The 17,958-nt window shown below is 48.7% G+C and overlaps 1 protein-coding gene across 1 annotated transcript; it reads left to right on the top strand.

Annotated features, from left to right (window-relative positions):
- Window positions 1-364: 364 nt before the first annotated feature.
- Window positions 365-17,067, top strand: Echdc3 (enoyl-CoA hydratase domain containing 3). The gene is made up of 5 exons (XM_005354866.3): window positions 365-673; window positions 5,075-5,196; window positions 7,188-7,285; window positions 12,117-12,317; window positions 16,288-17,067. Exons 1-5 carry the CDS (start codon window positions 381-383, stop codon window positions 16,597-16,599), a joined length of 1,026 nt encoding a protein of 341 aa, XP_005354923.2. The 5' UTR covers window positions 365-380; the 3' UTR covers window positions 16,600-17,067.
- Window positions 17,068-17,958: the final 891 nt, after the last annotated feature.

The raw sequence follows: 17,958 nt of genomic DNA, 5'->3' as shown, positions 1-17,958 counted from the left end.
AAATGCAAAACATTCAAAATTCTAGTGGGCTAAATAGTCTTTGTGATCCAGGCTCACCCACAAGGAACTGAGAGTGTTTCCTGTGGGAGGCGTGAGCGTAGCCACATGTACCACAGCTCCTGCCACTCAGCACCTGCTGACACTCATTTCACAACATCCGGCACATTCCTGGTGTCAGTACAGAAAGGAACGAGCCAACCCAGTTCTCCCCTCCCTTAAACTCTTTCACAGCCGCACTAAACCAAACAAACCGCAGGAACTGGCCTAATTTCAGGCCGTGACCTATTCAGGTGGGCAGGACCCGTGCCCCTCCCTCCCCCCCCCCGTTGGGGGCGGGGCCCCAGGGGAGGGGCGGGGCCCCAGGGGGCAGGCTCCAGGAGATGGACACAGAGCCGGACTTTGTGGGCGGGGCCTGGGGCGAGGCTCTGAGCTGTCGGATCCAAACCAGGAAAACCAGAGGCCTAGGCCGCTTGCACTGTCGACCTCGCTGCTTCTTCGCTGCAATGGCCCTGGTCGCCGGCCGACGGGCCTTTGGGGTGAAGGGGACCAGCTGGCTCTGGCGCAATCGGTGGGCCCCTCTCTCCGCCGGCTTCTGCAGCCCGGCGTCAGCAGTTACAGCACGGCCGGAGTCGGAGCCACGGCCCACTAGCATGCGACAGCAGGACGGAATCAGGTCAGCCTGAGGACCCTGCCAGGGCTCTCTCCCTGGAGCTGGGCACCAGGACTCGGGATAAACAGGCCTCGCCGCCACTAACCCTGAGTTAGCAGCCACTGCTTCTCTGTCAGATTTCATCTCGGAAAGACGAAATGTTTGGTGGAGGAATCCTTGCATACCGCGATTACAGGTGTCCCTGCCCTGAGCACGCTAGTACGATGTACATGTGAGGGTTGTAAGTGAGACTGCCTGGTGGCCCCCTGAACCCTCAGGCCTACCGGGCACAGTCGCCCAGTCACTTCTGAGCATTTCTGCTGGTGTGGGCAGCACAAGCACCCTACCCACTGTTTCCATGGCCTCCAAGAAAACCCATCACAAAAGAGATCCATGGTCCTTACAGACTTCAGCAGGTTCCTGGGTTAGCGCAGGCCAGACGGAAGTGCGGGGTGGGGGCAGGTCATTAAGTAGGATAAAGGGCACAGCACCCTACTCTCTGCCCTTTTGCGCAATGAGCCTAAAGACCTTAGAAATAAATCAGTGCCCAACCTGGACCATAGAGTAACGAGGACCCTTTCAGTCCTGACCATTTGCCTGGCCAGGATAAGGTTAGGAAAGGAAATGGGTGTCCATGCTCAAGAGTTACAGATGGAGCTGTTTGTTATCTTCTCCAACTCCAATAAACAGCCCTTCTCAATCCTAGAAGACCATGCCTAACTTTTTAATCCTCACCCAAACCATTAGGTTCTCCCCCAAAAGGATGGAGAGCCAGTCTCTGGCCTTCAGCTTTTTCCACATCATCCCTTCGTCTATAACTCTCTACCCCTCCTGCCTTAAAGGGCTTAGCACACAGGTCTGTAGATGCTGACATGAAGTGCCCATATCTGTCTGTCCCCTAACTCCCTACAGACAACTGTGGGTGGCCACCACAGGGAGGCATTTTGGGTGCTCAGTTAACTAAAGTGTATTTTAAGTAGGGTAATTCTATTCCCTGTGAACTCCTTGCTCATCAACAGAGATAGGGACACTCCCAGAGAAAGCCAGGGGTTGGCCCTGAACTGCAGGCCCCACACAGGGGCCTTTCTTTCCAATTTTAAGGAACAGCTGTGCTACTGAAAATATATAATCTGGGTGTGGCATCATAGGCTTGTAATCCCACCATTGTGAAGGCTGAAGCAGGATGATCCTGAATTCCAAGCCCACCAGGACTGCACAGCAAGTTCAAGGCCAACCTGGACTACATAGGGAGACCAATCACCTCCCCCCAACCCCAAAAAAATGAAGTCTGGTCAAATCTGATAAAAAAAAATTCCGGCAAAAGATATGAGACTGAGTCATTCAAAATTAAACATGAATCGAGAATTGGAAGGGGGAAATGAGACCAACTGGCCGTAAATCAAAGGAATCATGTGTTAAGAGCCCCCAGTCAAGCGTTAGAGCAGTACTAAGCTGGTACGGGAGGTCCTTCTGTCTATGTGTTGGTTAATGAATAAAGAAACTGCCTTGTCCTGTTGATAGGACAGAACTGAGGTAGGCAGGGGAAACTGGACTGAATGCTGGGAGAAGGAAGGTGGAGAGAGAGATGCATGCTTCACAGCTGCTTGTATAGTATCAGAGAGTGCGCCCACGTGGGCTGGTGTCTTGTAAGGCTATTGGCTGAAGGAGCAGAATGTGCTCCCACAGCACAATGCTAAGCACTAAGTTTGTGCAACTCAGTCACCTCAAGGGTTCCCTTTCAAAGCTGTGCCTCAGAGCAATAAGGCTGCCGTACCATGAGGGCCAGCTACGAAATGAGTGTTGTGTCTAATCACACAGTGACACCCCGCATGACAGACAGGAGTCAGGTGCTGAGATGGCTGTCAGGAGGCAGAGGAGCCAGGCGCCTGGAAGAAATCCCTCCGCCTCCTGAGTTGTTGCCACTCATACACCACCATGGTAGAGTGGGCCTGTGGGACCACTCCAGTCCGCTACATTCAGTAGAGTTAGCCATGAAAAACTAACTGGTATTTTATCTTGATGATATTAGATAGCTCGTTGGAACATTTAAAGGGACAGATCTTACCTGCACACATGTCACTTTGCGAGAAACCTCATCAGAAAGACATTTCTCCTTGGCGGTGGCGGCAGGGGAGGAGGGGTGTTGCTGAAGCTCTCGGCTTAAGGCATTCCACACTTGGAACTGAAATAGCCACTGGGAGAGCTGAAACTAATGAGGGGTTGAGGAGGTTTCGTGTCCTGTGAAATAAGGGAGCGCAGCATAGCAATGTAAAATGACCTTCAGGCTCTAGCTTGGGAGACTGAGCAGTAGCTCAGAGAGGCCTGAGTTGGGAGAGGAAAAGGCCCAATGTACATCTCGGTGGAGCAGTCCAGTGAGCATCACAGCAAACATACAGATACAGAGCTTTGGAGAGAGGCTGGAACCAGGGCCAATGTCAGCATAGAGAGGGCAGCCGATGTCATGGCCACCAGCAAAGTCGCCTGGGCAGCGTGCTCGGAACAAAGAGAGGACATAGGATGGAACAGAGTGTCTCCTGCCAGAGTCCAGGAGCCCCCGTAAAAGAAGGCAAGAAGGACTAGAGAAGAAAGAATTGCTCCCCAGAGAAGATGTTTCCAAAGGGGGGGGGCAGTAGTGTGGGTGGCCCGCGCATCTGGTCCTGACAGTCAGGAGATGACCGCTGAGAAGGGTGTCCATGGGCTGGTGGGAAAAGACGTCTGGCGTGGCTTAAAATGAGAACTGTCTGACAGTGTGTCTGGAAGGATGAAGGGGATGCACATGAAACGTACACCAAGCAGCAAGGTTCCATCTGGGCTGGAATCTTTTTGTGCAATTTTGCCCAAGGCCTTAGAATTTACTTTCAGCTGATGTCAATGCCAGGGTAGCAGCTTTTGTGTATGTGCGTGTACTCTCGTGTCCATGTGTGTGCAGTTGCATGTGTATGGAGAAGCCAGAAGACCAACTTGAGCATCATGCTACCTCCCATACTGCTCACCTTTTCTTTTAGAACGGGTTTCCAAAGTCTGTCTCCACCTACCCAACATTAGGATGCAAAGTACAGGTCACAACGCCCCATCATCAGAAAGAAAGAAAAAAAGTGACTGTTATCTAGGACAGTGATCTGTAAGTTTTTCCTTAAATAAATAAACCTTTTATTATTCATTAAAAAGAAAAGATAGCTCTAGAAATGGAACTCGGGTTCTCACACTTGCAAAGCAAGAACTGAGCCATCTCCCAGCCTTGACAGCGTTTTTATGTTTGCCACCATGAGTACAGTCAAAAGTCTACCGAAAGGTTACAAGCTGTTTCCACGGCTTGCACAGAGAAAGGTGTCTATGTAGCAGCCGATCAGCTGCATGTCATTCCTATACTTAGGAGAGAGGATGTTTATGAGAAATCAACAATCCCACAGCTACCTGGGAGCTGCAGCAAAATTAAAGTGATATCCCAAAAGGAATGATTATTCTTAATGTGCTGAGATCAATTCAGTTGCCAAAGTTGTTTTTTAAAAAAAGTTCTCCTTACATGTTATTTCTGGAGCATCCGATTGACCGTGTACCAATAAAACACCATATTCAGAAAAGAATGAAGAAGGCTTAGAGCATGTGTGGGCGGAGGCTGATGGGAAATAAAACGCTTGTAATGAGAATCTGGTTTGGTTCACTGCCCGTTTCTTAGGACCGCAAAAATAAGACATTTCTACGTAAGGCGGGGAGATGACAATACAGGTTGTTTTATTCTGAATGTGGGCGAGTTTAAAATAGCAAAAAGGCCCTTTGGGTGCCGGCTCTTCGCAAGATGCTTTGTCTGTTGTATGGGTCTGTCCGTCTGCTCTCTGTGTAGCATCTGTTCTCAGACTGCACGAGTTGTCCTGCAGACTTACCCCACTGGAAACCCTTACAAATGCCGCGGTACATGCACACTGGCAGCCAGGCTCCCCTGCCTTTTCTCAGGGATGGGTGGGAGGAAACGGGAGGGGGGGACTTTCGTCCTTGGCTCCTCATGCTAAAGAGGAAGCAAGTTGCAGGTGGAGCCTGTTCGTTGGATTCGCCTAGCCCCGCCACTGTCACCTGAATCTCACATCCTCTGTGGGCAGAGATGATTTGGGGACTGTTGTGACTCACCCTTGCTGTGCAGGTGGCAGTCATGTTTCTGGAGGTCCATGTGGGGAGAGGGAAAACAGAGAGAGCAAAAACAAATCAAGGGAGCGGAGAGAAAAGGGTAGCCTACCTTCCGGGTCATCTTTTCCCCTTGTTTTGACTCAGCTGTCACTCCAGAGGGCTGACAGGCCCTCTAAATTGGCACTAAGCCCTGGCGATTCTCTATTCTTGGGTTTAAAAATTGCTCCTAAATTAGAAAGGAATTGCAGGGGTCCTCGCTTGTTTTGACTGGTTCATGACCCCGGGAATATCACATGCTTTTCACAGGAACATTGTCTTAAGCAATCCCAAGAAGAGGAATGCGCTGTCGCTGGCAATGCTGAAATCTCTCCGAAGTGACATTCTTCACGAAGCCGAGAGCAAAGACCTGAAAGTCATTATAATTGCAGGTATTTCTCTGACGCCTGTCGTCAGTGGACCGCGGTGCCCGCGTGCGGTTTCTCAAAACGTGCTGGTGAGCTGGGACTCCCTCTCCTCGCCTCACTGGAGAATGGCTCTGACCCTTTTTGAAGAAGTGAAAACTTCTGTGATACTCTGGGCTTGGTCCTCGTTAGCTGTGGGGACTGTAGCAAAGGCCTTTGCTCAGTGAAATCACGACTTCTCCTTGTCAAAATCAGACAGTCTGGCAGCTGAGGAGATGGCTCAGCTGGTAAGCCCTTAGCCTCACAAGCGCCATGCCCACATAAAAAGCTGAGTTTGGTACTGCAAGCCTATAATCCCAGACATGGGGCGGGGGGCGAGCAGTGGAAGACAAAGGCAGGTGACACCCTAGAGCTCGCTAACCATAGTCTAGCCTACTTCGTGAAGAAGGTCCAGGCCAATGAGAGAACCTATCTAAAAGGGAAAATGGGAGGTACCTGAGCAATGGCACCTGAGGCTGTGCTCTGACTCCACATGAATATGCACATATGTGCCCCTCCACATATGAACACATATGCACACAAGATCAAAGAATCAGGGTCGGAACGCAGCTCAGTGATAGAGCACTTGCTAGCACGCGCAATCCTCAGAACCACACAAAAATATTAAAACAGAATTTTAAATTAAAAAGCTCAGTTTGTTTATGGACCTTATAAGATGGCTTTAATCACTAATCCCTTCCATAAATCATGGCAGCTAGCAGGTGGGCTGTCGGGACAGCCAGTTGGTTTTTCTCTTCTGTTTGCTGAATCTTACTCATGCCTATATCTGTAGTGTCGTCTTTAATGGTGCCAGAAAGTACGCCATGTTTTGTCCATTTCTTCCATTCCTTTTGCCAGTAGGGTTTATTTTTTAACATGCGTGGTTGCTTTGCCTGTGTGTGTGTCCGTGCACCTCTTGCATGCCTGGGGCCTGCAGAGGCCAGAAGAGGGCGTCAGAGTCCCCAGAACGGGCCTGACAAATGGTTGTGAGCCGCCATGTGGGTGCTGAGATTCAAACCCAGGTCCTGTGGAAGAGGAGATAGAGATCTCAATTGCTGAACCATTTCGCTAGCTCCTCTCTCTACTAGAAATTCGGAGGGGTGGCCAACCATGTTAAAGCAATTACTGCTCCAGCAGAAGGCCTGAGTTTGGTTCCCAGCGCTCATGTTGGGTGGCTCACAACCACCCCATAGCCCCAAGTGCTGGAAATCCAATACCTCTGACCCCAAAGGCACCTGTGCTCACATGCACATACCCACACAGACACATACACATAATTAAAAGTGAATAAAATCACCACTTTGTACATACTGCAACGCCATGATAAAAATCACACCGGCGCCTTTGCGCACCCCCAGAAAAATATAACACATCCTGTTTGCTGAAGCTTTGTTTGTTTCAGCATCCCTGTATCCTGAGATACTCCGAGCAACCTTCTTAGCAATGACCAAATAGGAATTTTCAGTTGTTTCATACAATGAAGGGAAAAGAAGTTGGAATTACTCACTTGCAGCAGGCACATGCCGCGTAAGCTGGACACAGCAAAAAGGCTGCTAATGTCTGAGCGACACCACTTTCTCGCTTGTGAAAACAGAATAACATTGCCTGTCACACGGGAAATGGGAGGAAATGTTCTCAGCTTATCAGCGGAGCGACATTTTGTTGTTAGGGATAATGACGGGAGCCACAGCCTCAGCTCCTTTCTGTAAAATCAAGAGCTAGAGCCAGGTGGCTCCCATGTTTCTCTTCACACTCTGACCTACCTGGATGATGGGGGCATTGCTGAAAGCGTGACAGAGTCCAAAGGACCCACACAAGTCGATACACTTAGGCAGACTGAGCGCAAAAATAAAGTCATCAGACCAGACAGAGCTTCATAAAAATCGCTGATCCCGGAGTCTCCTCGTGCCGTTGCATTTGCCATTTTGCCACCTCTGATTGTTGACTTTTTTTCTTTTCTCAATTGGAAACGCTCACAGCTGAGGGCCCCGTGTTTTCCTCTGGGCATGATTTGAAGGAGCTGACAGGTGCGCGAGGCCGTGATTACCACACTGAAGTGTTTCAGACCTGTTCTGAGGTAAGCAAAGAGCCAGCCGGCATCGCAAGCACGGGAACCACCATTGTGTTAAACACTGAAGCAGTCTTCTAGTTTCAGATGGGGCTGCTCTAGGGAATGGCCATCAAAAGCTCTGTAGTTATTGGTGAGTTCTTCATCCAAGCAATTGTTTGGTTTCTACCTGCAGTTACCGACCGTGGGTCATGAACCCTTTGAGAGTCAAATGATTCTTTTACAGATATCACAGATATCCTGCATATCAAGCATTTACATTACGATTCATAACTTACAAAAATACAATCATGAAGTAGAAACAAAAATTATTTTTTGATTGGTGTCACCACAACATGAGGAACTGCATTGAAGAGTCACAGCACAAGGAAGGTTGAGAGCCACTGGTTTAGACTTTTAAGAAGTGACCGTAGGGGCCAGAGAGACGGCTCAGCGGTGAGAGCATTTGCTGTGCGATCATGAGAGCCTGCATTTGGATTCCCAGCATCCATGTGAAAAACTGGTCGTGGCCTCACACATCTGCCAACAGAGGAGACTCCTCAGGGTTTGCTGCTGCTAGAGTAGCCAAAGACCAGTGAGCTGGGGGTTCAGTGAGAGGCTCTGTCTTGGGGGAGTGGATAGACCGATAGAGCAGGACGCCAGCCTCCTCCAGCCCCTGCATGTGTGTGTGTGTGTGTGCGTGCGTGCGTGCGTGTGTGTGTGTGTGTGTGTGTGTGCGTGCACGCACACCTTCCTGAATTGCTTGTGTTTTGAGATTGGTCTCTCAATGAAGCTAAAGCTCAAGGGTTAGGCTAGTCTGGCTGGGCAGTGAGCATCCAGCATCCTCCGGTCTCTACCTCCCCAGCACTGGGATTGCAGGGCATTTAGGTGCGTTGCTCAGGACTTAGTCCTGGCTGACCCATCTCCCCTGCCTCTCAGGTACATTCTTGAGCACAGGTTGTTTCCTTGACCATTCAAAAAGCCCGTAAGCAGATCAGATCATGATTTTCTCATTTTATGGGAAGACCAAAGGAAAAGGGATTCTTTTTCAGTTTTATGGAGGAACAGAGACAAAGTAGAGCTTGGACGCAGGGTGCTGATTGTTTTAGAAACAGGGCCTCAAGTAGCTCAAGCTGGCCTTGAAGTTGCTGTACCGCCAAGTCTAGTGTGACCTCCTGATCTTCCTGCCTGTACCACCCAGGCACTGGGATTATAAGTGTGCATCACTTACCTGACAGAACAAAAAGGTTTGCATCTTTTGTTTCCTACATTAGCAATGTTTGCACACTATCCTATTAGGTTTGCCAGTGTTTGATGCTTTCAAAATCGTTTCCCACTAGGGATGGAATTCAGTAGTAGAATATCTACCTAGCATGTAGAAGATCCTGAGTTCAATTCACCACACTGAAAAAAAAATCATTTTCTACCAATTCCCAGTATATTTGGCTAAAATAGAAAAATATCTAAAGAAACTAGTGTCTCCCTTTTAACTTCCCGAGAGCACCTGCTTTTTATCAGTCTGCTGCAGTATCTGGATGGACAGAGACCTGAACAGGTTAGCAGAGGGCTGTGTGGCACTCTGGGGTTCTTCAGGAGGTAAAGGCCTGGTTTCTTGGAAGCTTCTAACCCGTTCATGCCTCCAGCTCATCAGAAAAGACTCAGTGAATAAATAGGACTTAGTCCTAAACATCAAACAAGAATGCAAGGAGGGCTGGAGAGATGGCTCAGAGGTTAAGAGCATTGCCTGCTCTTCCAAAGGTCCTGAGTTCAATTCCCAGCAACCACATGGTGGCTCACAACCATCTGTAATGGGGTCTGGTACCCTCTTCTGGCCTGCAGACATACACACAGACAGAATATTGTATACATAATAAATAAATAAATATTAAAAAAAGAATGCAAGGATACTGGTCCCTTTGAATATTTCTCTTTATTATTTTTAATATGTATATGTGTGTGGAGGGGGCATGTGCCCACAGAAACCAGAGGCTTTTGATCCCCTGGAAGTGGAGTTATGGGTAGTGTGAGCCAGTATTATTGCTGGGAACCGAACACGGGAAGAGCAGCTCAAGCCTTTAGAGGCTGTGCCAGCGCTCTTGCCCTGAGCGCTCTCCCTTGGCACCAATTCTGTGATACTCAGACCTTCGCTTCCTAGTGTGACAGAGCAGACTAGAGCAGAGCGAGCGAAGGTCCGTGCACAGGTAGGTGGATTAAGAGGCAGAGAGAGATCTGCCTCCGCTTAGCCTCTCCAAGCTGGAGTGCATTTGTTACACCACAAGTTCTGCTGACAGCCAGTGTTTACCAACCGGGAGGAGGACAGCCAACAAGAATGTGAAGAATTAGTTGCGGATGAGCCTCAGTGACTTCCTGGGCACTGACATGGTGGCCTGGAGGATGCTTTCTTGTCTTTCTTCTTCCAACACTTTGACAACTGGTGTCTTTCCCTGAAGAGTCTTCCTTTCTCCCAACTCCTCACCAATAAAACGGGAGTGGATTGTTTTAGAAAAGAATGTGGGGAGAAAAAAAGCAAACCATGCGGTCCCTCAGTTTTTCTTCCCTTGAGGCTAGGGCAGGGCGCAGTGGACGCCCCTTCTGGAGTAGGCGGAACTCAAAACCGTACTTAGCTCAGGAAGATTGGAAAGATGGTGTCAGTTCTTGACTCCCATGGGTTTGATTATCCTGACTTTCTTTTTAAATCTAAGTTCCCTTTGTCTTTTATAAACTGCCCTCTGATTTGATTTAAGATATTTTGATTGATAAAAATAAGTATGTATTATAGAAGATTTTTTAATTTAAAAAACAAAAGATACTCTTACCATATTATAACCACCAGCCCAAAGAAGAGTGTTGTCTTTTGCCATATTCACTTTTAGTGATTTTTTTTTCCTAAGTACATAATTGTTTGAATGCTCTTATATAGGTATGATTATAGTATACAGTTGTGTATGTTACATGATTATAACTGGATGGTTAGTAAGCCAGGTAGGTTTGCTAATGTATGTAACCGTCGTGTTGTTTTAGATTAGAGCTGATATTACACCACAGTTAGTTCTGTGAAAACTGAAGGGCCATGTGGTCTGTTCAGAGCTCTCAGGAAGTGGGAGACAGACTGCATCCTAACGGGCTTGCTCCATATCGCTACGCAAGCCCTAAACCACATAGATGTTCTGTTTTCCTCCTTAGAAACAAACTGCTGCGTTTCCAAAGTGGCTCAGTGTTCACAGCCACTGTACGTCAGCTTCATATCATCATAAAGAAATAACTGAGGCAAAGAATTTATATCTTTAAAATTGAGTTCTGAGATTCAAATTTAAGATTTGGCAGCTTGGGGCAGGGCATGGTGGTGCATGCTTTTATTCCCAGCACTCAGGAGGCAGAGACAAGTGGAGCTCTGTAAATTTGAGGCCAGCCTGGTCTACATAGTGAGTTCCAGAACAGCCAAGACCACACAGAGAAACCCCTGCAGCACAGTGTTCACATCACTGAGTGATGCATTGCACTTCAGCATCCGCTCCACCTTTGCACCTCTTGGAGCCACGCCTCCTCACGCTCAACGCTGTCCTGTAATGTTAGGCTGGGTGGTCACTTAGATGGTGGGAATTATCAGTCCTGTCATAATCTCGATGCCATCCTCAGGAACTCTAGCCCCCATTTTGAGACAGCATCTCTCCTGGGCCTGGAGCTCACCATTAGGGTAGACCATCTGGTCAGTGATGGCCAGGGATCCTCCTGTCTCTGCCTTCCTGGTGCTGGGGTTATACAGATGGGCTCTCATGCCAGGCTCTGTGTGTGTGTGTGTGTGTGTGTGTGTGTGTGTGTGTGTGTGTGTGTGTGTTACAAGGGATTGAACCAGGACCTTACTCTTGTGAGGCAAGCACTTACTCTGCCATCACAACCTTCTCAGACCACCCTCATATACAGTTTGAACTTGACCAGAAACATCGTTGTGTCGTGCCTGACTATATAGCTGGTTATTTAGGGTGGGGAAGATGACAAACACCAAATGCTTATGAATATAAAAGACAAGTTTTGCAGGCAAAACTCTTCAAATCTGTGAAGGTCGTTTTTCTTTCAGCTACTGCCTTGGGGAAAAGCCCAGATGTCGTTCCTATCTTCCCCTCCCAACTTGCCAAGGTTCAAAGAGCAATAATTTAGAAATCGAAGTTGCCATGACAACACAATCTGTTTAGAGTGTCATGAAAAAATAAGCTTCAAATATGTTAGAGCTCTGACCGTTTATGTGGCGGGGGTCACACGAACGTGACTTTGTCTCTCCTCTCTGAGCCAAGGGCTCTGTCTCAGGAATTTTGCTTATTTTTATGACAGTAGGGTGCCCCCTCCCCCACTTTGATGGCATTGAGAGAGGACGCTGTGCAGCAGGGTAATTTGAGAAGTAATTACTAAGGAAATTGCCTTCAAGTCCCCTTCCCCCTTAATTCTCCAAGCAGACACCAAATGCCAATTTCAGACTTTTAACACCAGGGCTGCCCAGAGGTGCAGAGAGCTGACAGTTGGTGGAGGGGTTTTCTTGCTCCCCAGAAACAAAACCCCACAGTTCTCTGTCGGGGTGTTGGGGAGGCAGGAGGCACAAGGAGATGGTGAGCCACCACGCCTTAGGTCAATGACCCCTTACCCATTCAGCTTCATGTCCTTGTTATGTTTTCTCCAAAAAAAAAAAAAACAAAAAACCAAACTCTCCAAGTCTATTTCATCATGGAGACGCAGTGCAAGCTGAGGGTTCGTGCTTTTCCAGAGACTCCCATGAACTAGTGCACGAGAAACACGCTCTGTGGAGTCAGTCATGTAACGCGGCAGGAACACAGCTCTTCATGGAAATGAAATGGGTGTGTTTGTCCTACAGGTCATGATGCTGATTCGGAACCACCCGGTCCCCATCATTGCCATGGTCAATGGCTTGGCCACAGCCGCCGGCTGCCAGCTTGTTGCCAGCTGTGACATTGCTGTGGCAAGTGACAAGTCCTCTTTTGCCACTCCTGGGGTGAATGTCGGACTTTTCTGCTCCACCCCCGCAGTTGCCCTGGGGAGAGCCGTGCCCAGAAAGGTAACTGAACTGCCCCTCTGTACTCACAGTTTGCAGAGTTAGCTTAGGAAAAGTACCCCTGAGGGGTTGGGGAGATGCTTGCCACACAAGCGTGAAGACCTAAATTCAATCCCCAGATTCCATGTAAAAAAGCTAGGTGTAGTGGTGTTCAGTTGTAATCCTGGTGCTGGGAAGGCAGACACAGGCAGATCCCTGGAGCTTGCTGGCTAGCCAGCCTAGGCTACTGGGTGAGCTCCAGGCCAGGGAGACCTTGTCCCCTCTACACAAACAAACAGATACATTGTACTTGAGAAACACCACCAGAAGTTAGCCTTGTTGGCTTTTACACATACACACACACACACACACACACACACACACACACACACACACACACACAGTGTTTTCTATGTTCTATATCAGACATTCTGCCTGAAGGTCTCCAGTGTTCCTTCTGAGCCATGGAGAGAAGAGCTCGCTGCCTGCTCCTCTGTAGCATCAAACACCAGGTATCAACCTGTGAATTTGCCACATTTCAATCTTACAAGCCCCTCAGTATGACTGTTAGGTTTTTCATCTTCAAGAAACCACAGCCTTTGTGAAATCGTATTGAAATGCAACTGAAGCAGTTTTGTTACCCTAAGTGGCTGCCCAGGAGTCGCAGCAAACAGCCTGCTGACCCAGCACCAGTGTCCAGGGGCCGAGGCTGACTCTCTGGCTAATGACTTCTTGACAACCTTTTTCAGTCCAGGAAGGATGTAAAGTTGCTGGTTTACAGTGGTTAGACGAGGACTGTCCTGTTCACGCTCTGTGACTCCGCCCAGGGGAGTGTGTGTCAGAGCTGTCTTGTCCCTACAAATGACAGTCAAGTCCATTGCCCTGTGAAGCTTTCTTCCAGCCTCACAGAATAGCATTTAGCAAGCATCCCCAAAGAGGAGAACAAGGCGCCTGTTCTCCTCAGCAGGGAACCTGGAGAAGGAGGGACAGAATCATGTCTGCAGCGAGTGAGGAAGAGAGCTGCTCCCTAGAACGGGCTATCTGTTTCGGAAACAGCAACGAAAATTAACAGTGGCTCAGCTGCCTGAGGCACAAAAGAAATGAGACCCGAAGGGATCTCGCAGTCGAGCTAAGACATCCCAGGGAGGGTTGCGTCCTCCACATCTCTTCTGGTTACTTTACAGAAACGTGTGCCTGTAGGGAGATTGTGTGGTTACCTACAACCCCTGCATGCTGCAAGAGGCGAAGGCTGGCTCGAGTGTCGTCCGAAAGGGGGATGTTTTTATTATTCTAGATAGATTTGCCTTAAGTGTATCCATGTTTATTTAGTGAATATTTCATAGGTCATTGCTTTGTTCCCAGACATTTAATCAAAATATTTTACAAATCTCTTGTCAGACTCACAGACTGTCTTGTAACTGCAGGAAAAACCAGGAAGCCTTTCATAGCAAGAAGTTATTATGCTGGTTTATTCTCTTCCAACATGTGACTTCCCGGAAGGTTCCATGGGGGAGGCATTTGAAGCCTTTAAATCAGTCCTGTTATCAGGAAAGCCTTCTAAATCAGGGCTTATCAAAATTCCTAGAAACTTCACACTGTATCATGCTTATCAAACTTTACATTTGATTTTTAAAACAGGAAAAATGCAGCCAAAATATCCCTTAAGTTCCCTGGAAGCATAATTCTCGGAACAACATTGCACAATAACCAGAGTGACAGACGAGGGGGCAGGGACATTGTGAGAACCAGGATTGCTTTTTCCATCCCAAAGATATTTTTGTCAGGATAATCTGGCCTGGGGCTGGGGAGAAAGCACAGTCAGCAAAGTGCCCACTGTTCAAGAGCGAGGACCTGAGTTAAATCCCAGAACCCACAGATCAAAGCCAGGCCTGGTGTCTTGCACTTGGAACTCCAGAGCTGGGGAGGCAGACATAGGAGGAGCCCTGGGACTCACCGCCGGCCAGTGGAAGCAACCAGCAACTTCTCTCCACTGAGGGCTCTGTCTCAAAAAACAAGAGCAACTCCCGAAAAACAACATCCAAGGTTGACTTCTGACCTCTGAACCCACATGCACACATGCATCCACTCAAATGAACACACACACACACACACACACACACACACAAGTGTGCATGCAGAGTCATGCCCTACTCAGATCTCTGGTCTCTCTTCATGTTCGGACCCCAGAAGAAGACTGAACAACACACTATGCTTATGCCCATGCATGTCCTAGTAGTAGGTGGGTGACTGTCCCTGTGTTTATCCACATAGAAACTGGCAAAGCTTTTGCAAACTGCCCTGTATAGAAAGTCTCTGCCCTGTCCACAGAGGTTAGGACAGCATGTGTTGGACTCTAGTTCCCTCTGCTGGACACTTTAGGAAACTGCTCCACTGTGTTGGAAAGTGAAGTCTGCTGGGCAAAAAAGTCATAGAGTCGAGCCTACTGTGCCACGTCATGAATTATTCACCTTATTTTTAAAGTCTTTCTCTTTTTGCCTGAATTAAATAATGCATGTTCATTGTGCCATATAAATGCCCTGCCGGTTCCAGCTGGTCCCTTCCCCAGCCAGAGCTGGCCATACACTCAGAGCCAGTGCCTCAGGCGGTGGGTATCCCAGGAGAGGTGGAGGAAATATGAGTCCTTTCCCAGCCCCAATCCCTTCACCACAGGAGAAAGCCCTGCTGCCGTGCAGCTACCCACCTGACGGTGTGCTTGCACACCCTGGCTTTCCGCCAGTCTAACTCAGGGTGGGATTTAGACGCTGGAAAGAGTTAGATCCTCACTCAGACCAGAGCCCCAGAGACTCCTGACACACTGTTTACAGTGACACATATGCCCAACATAATTTAAGAAACACAATTAAAAGCACCTACGAATCTTAGTGACTTTTCTCAGGTTCCCAGTGAGATGAGGCCGGTAATCCAGTGTGTCACCTGTGCCCACCGTCCCCAGCTCACTTTCTCTTCCTCACGGCAGCTCCTCAGCCTGCCATCCATAGTCTCTGGGAGACAGATACCATTGTTATAGCCGGGATGTGGTGTCCCCCAAGTTCAGATGTTGACATCACCAATGTGACAGTCGCAGAGTGAGTCCTGGGGAAGTGACCATTAGGTCAAGGGTCGGGCTCTCACATTGGGATTGGTGCCCATAGAAAAGGAGTGCGGGTTGCTGGCTCACCCGTTTCCTTCCCGTGTAAGGACACAGTGACATTTCCATCTCTGAACCTGGAAGCGGGTTCTCTCTGGACACTAATTCTGCTGATGCCCTAAACTTGGGCTTTCCAACCTCAGAGTGTGAGGCATTTCTGTTCCTTCTAAGCTATACGGTTTATGGCACTTTGTGCTAGCAGTCAGTCTGGACAGACATGGGGCCCACCCAAAAGATAAGCAGGGAACCCCAGAATGCCACAGCACATGGTCTTCTCATGCACATGACCATTCTGATCTATGCAGGTGCAGGGACACCTGGAAGCCACTCGTGCTAGACTCTCTATCTGGTCCTTGAGGGTATTTAAGTCCCTTCGTGTCTCTGGGGTCCTGATGAGGTAAAGGGACCCATGGGCATGTGTCCTTGTGGGAAGTGGCCCCTGTACTGGTTATTCCAGCAGCAATCACAGTGGGGCTCAACAGATAGGCTGTCTTTCTTCACGGGGCCTTTAAAGGGGTGGATGGAAGGGATCTCCTGGGTTGCCAGGGCCTCCCGATCAAATCTGTGGAGCAACAAGAGGACACAGAGGGAGACTCCACCCATTCCAGGCTACTTTTATTTTCCTGACTCTTGGATCAATCTGATCTTCTCCCTGGCGGGGAGTTAGGGGTGTTGACAACATCAAGGGGTGATAGTGACATGTCATTTGGGGAGGCAGATATCTGGCCTGAGGCGTGTGGGTAAATCCAGAGAATGACTGTCTCAGTACAGGGAAACAGGGCTGGGGGCTGAGGAAGCCATGGGATAGGAACGGTGCCTTATTGACCTCCCTTGCCCTTCTCACAGGTGGCCCTGGAGATGCTCTTCACTGGGGAGCCCATTTCTGCTCAGGAGGCGGTACGCCATGGCCTCATCAGCAAAGTGGTGCCCGAGGGGCAGCTGGAGGAAGAGACCATGAGAATAGCAAAGAAGATCGCCTCTTTGAGTCGCTCCGTGGTGGCGCTGGGCAAGGCCACCTTTTACAAACAGCTGTCCCAAGACCTTACAACAGCGTACTACCTCACCTCCCAGGCCATGGTGGACAACCTGGCCCTGAAGGATGGGCAGGAGGGAATTGAGGCCTTCATCCAGAAGAGAAAGCCCATCTGGTCACACTGAGTCAGCATGAGCAAGGCTGGGCCAGCAGCCAGTGCTAGGAAGCCGCCCAGCCCTCACCTTCTCAACCCAGTCACGCTCTTGGCTGTAAGAGAGGACAGCCAGGTTTCCCAGTGTGTGGTCTATATTAAAATTCACGATTCCGTGGGATGTGGATAAAGCGGAGTAAATGGAGTTCTAGGTCAGTGGGCCAGGTTAGTGAGCTGGGAGTGCTGGCTGGGACAGGAAGCCTGCAGCTCCCGGAGTGGCGTGCCACCTGCACACAGGTGACCGTCCGGAGAGGCCTGCCACCCCACTCTTCTGTAGCTCCCTTAAGGCAGAGTTCATTCTGGTCTCTTCATGACAAGCTGAGCATTTCAAATCTCCATGAGATCATCTCCACAATGAAAATATTCTTGATTCTATCAGGAAATAATCATGCCTGTGGCTTTGGAATAATCATATGTGATCTGAATAAATTAAGTATTTATAGAGCTGGGTCATTCATTTCTAACCTACTCCAAGCTAAGAAAAGAGAAAAGTGAACATTCTCTCTGTCCACTCTGATGGGCATGTAGCAAGAGCCACGTGTCTTCTTGAGAACATCCTTTCCCTCCGGTAACTGTTAATCCAGAGAGGACACAGAGCAGCTCCTACCCAGTGAGTCGCTGCATCCCCAGTTCTGAGTGATGCTCAGTTTCTGGTAAAAACCCCAGACTGACGCCCATCAATGAGTTCTCCGGTTGAACTAATGTTTTGACCTAGTCATATATTTTGGCTTCTGATCTAATGCAGCCTAAGAAGTGTTCAAAATTTCTTTATCTGTAAACTTGATCATAAATCAGTGTCTGTCTTTCTGTCTGTCTGTCCTCCCCGGCCCGCCTTCCTTCTTACCAGTGTTAGGGATTGAACTCAGAGCCTCGTGTGCACCAGGCAAGTGCTCTGCCACTGAGCTATACCCTCAGTTTTTGTCCCAAAGAGTAGAAAAGAACAAAGCACAATGGCACATTCCTGTAATCACACCTGCTCAGTAATCTGAGGCAGGAGGATCACACGTTCAAGGCCAGGCTGCATAACTTAGCCAAGACACCGACTCAAACACTTAAAAGGCAAAGAAGTAGCTTGGTGGTAAACTCTAGTCTAGAATGCATTAGATCTGGGGTTTTATCCCCAGCACCAGAGAGAGGGGGAAAGAAAGGAAAAGAGAGAGGGAGGGAGGAAGACACAGAGAGACAGGCACAGAGATTGATTTGTGTGGTTCTAACCTTTGGTTTCTACTCTAGTTGCTGGGGTAAAAGTGTTTGTGGTATGGACATCCCCAGATATCATTGCTACAGGCTTCTCTTGGGATTCATGGTTATTTCTTTCTCAGGGTTTAGATGG

The sequence above is a fragment of the Microtus ochrogaster genome, chromosome 16, assembly GCF_000317375.1.
Source record: "Microtus ochrogaster isolate Prairie Vole_2 chromosome 16, MicOch1.0, whole genome shotgun sequence".
In the NCBI taxonomy this organism is placed as follows: Eukaryota; Metazoa; Chordata; class Mammalia; order Rodentia; family Cricetidae; genus Microtus; species Microtus ochrogaster.
This window is presented reverse-complemented; position numbering and strand designations above follow the sequence as displayed.

Coding starts and splice junctions, on each gene's coding strand:
- Echdc3 (XM_005354866.3), top strand. CDS start 381: ATGGACACAGAGCCGGACTTTGTGGGCGGGGCCTGGGGCGAGGCTCTG. Junction 5,197..7,187: donor GAAAGTCATTATAATTGCAG/GTATTTCTCTGA, acceptor AAACGCTCACAG/CTGAGGGCCCCGTGTTTTCC. Junction 12,318..16,287: donor GGAGAGCCGTGCCCAGAAAG/GTAACTGAACTG, acceptor CCCTTCTCACAG/GTGGCCCTGGAGATGCTCTT.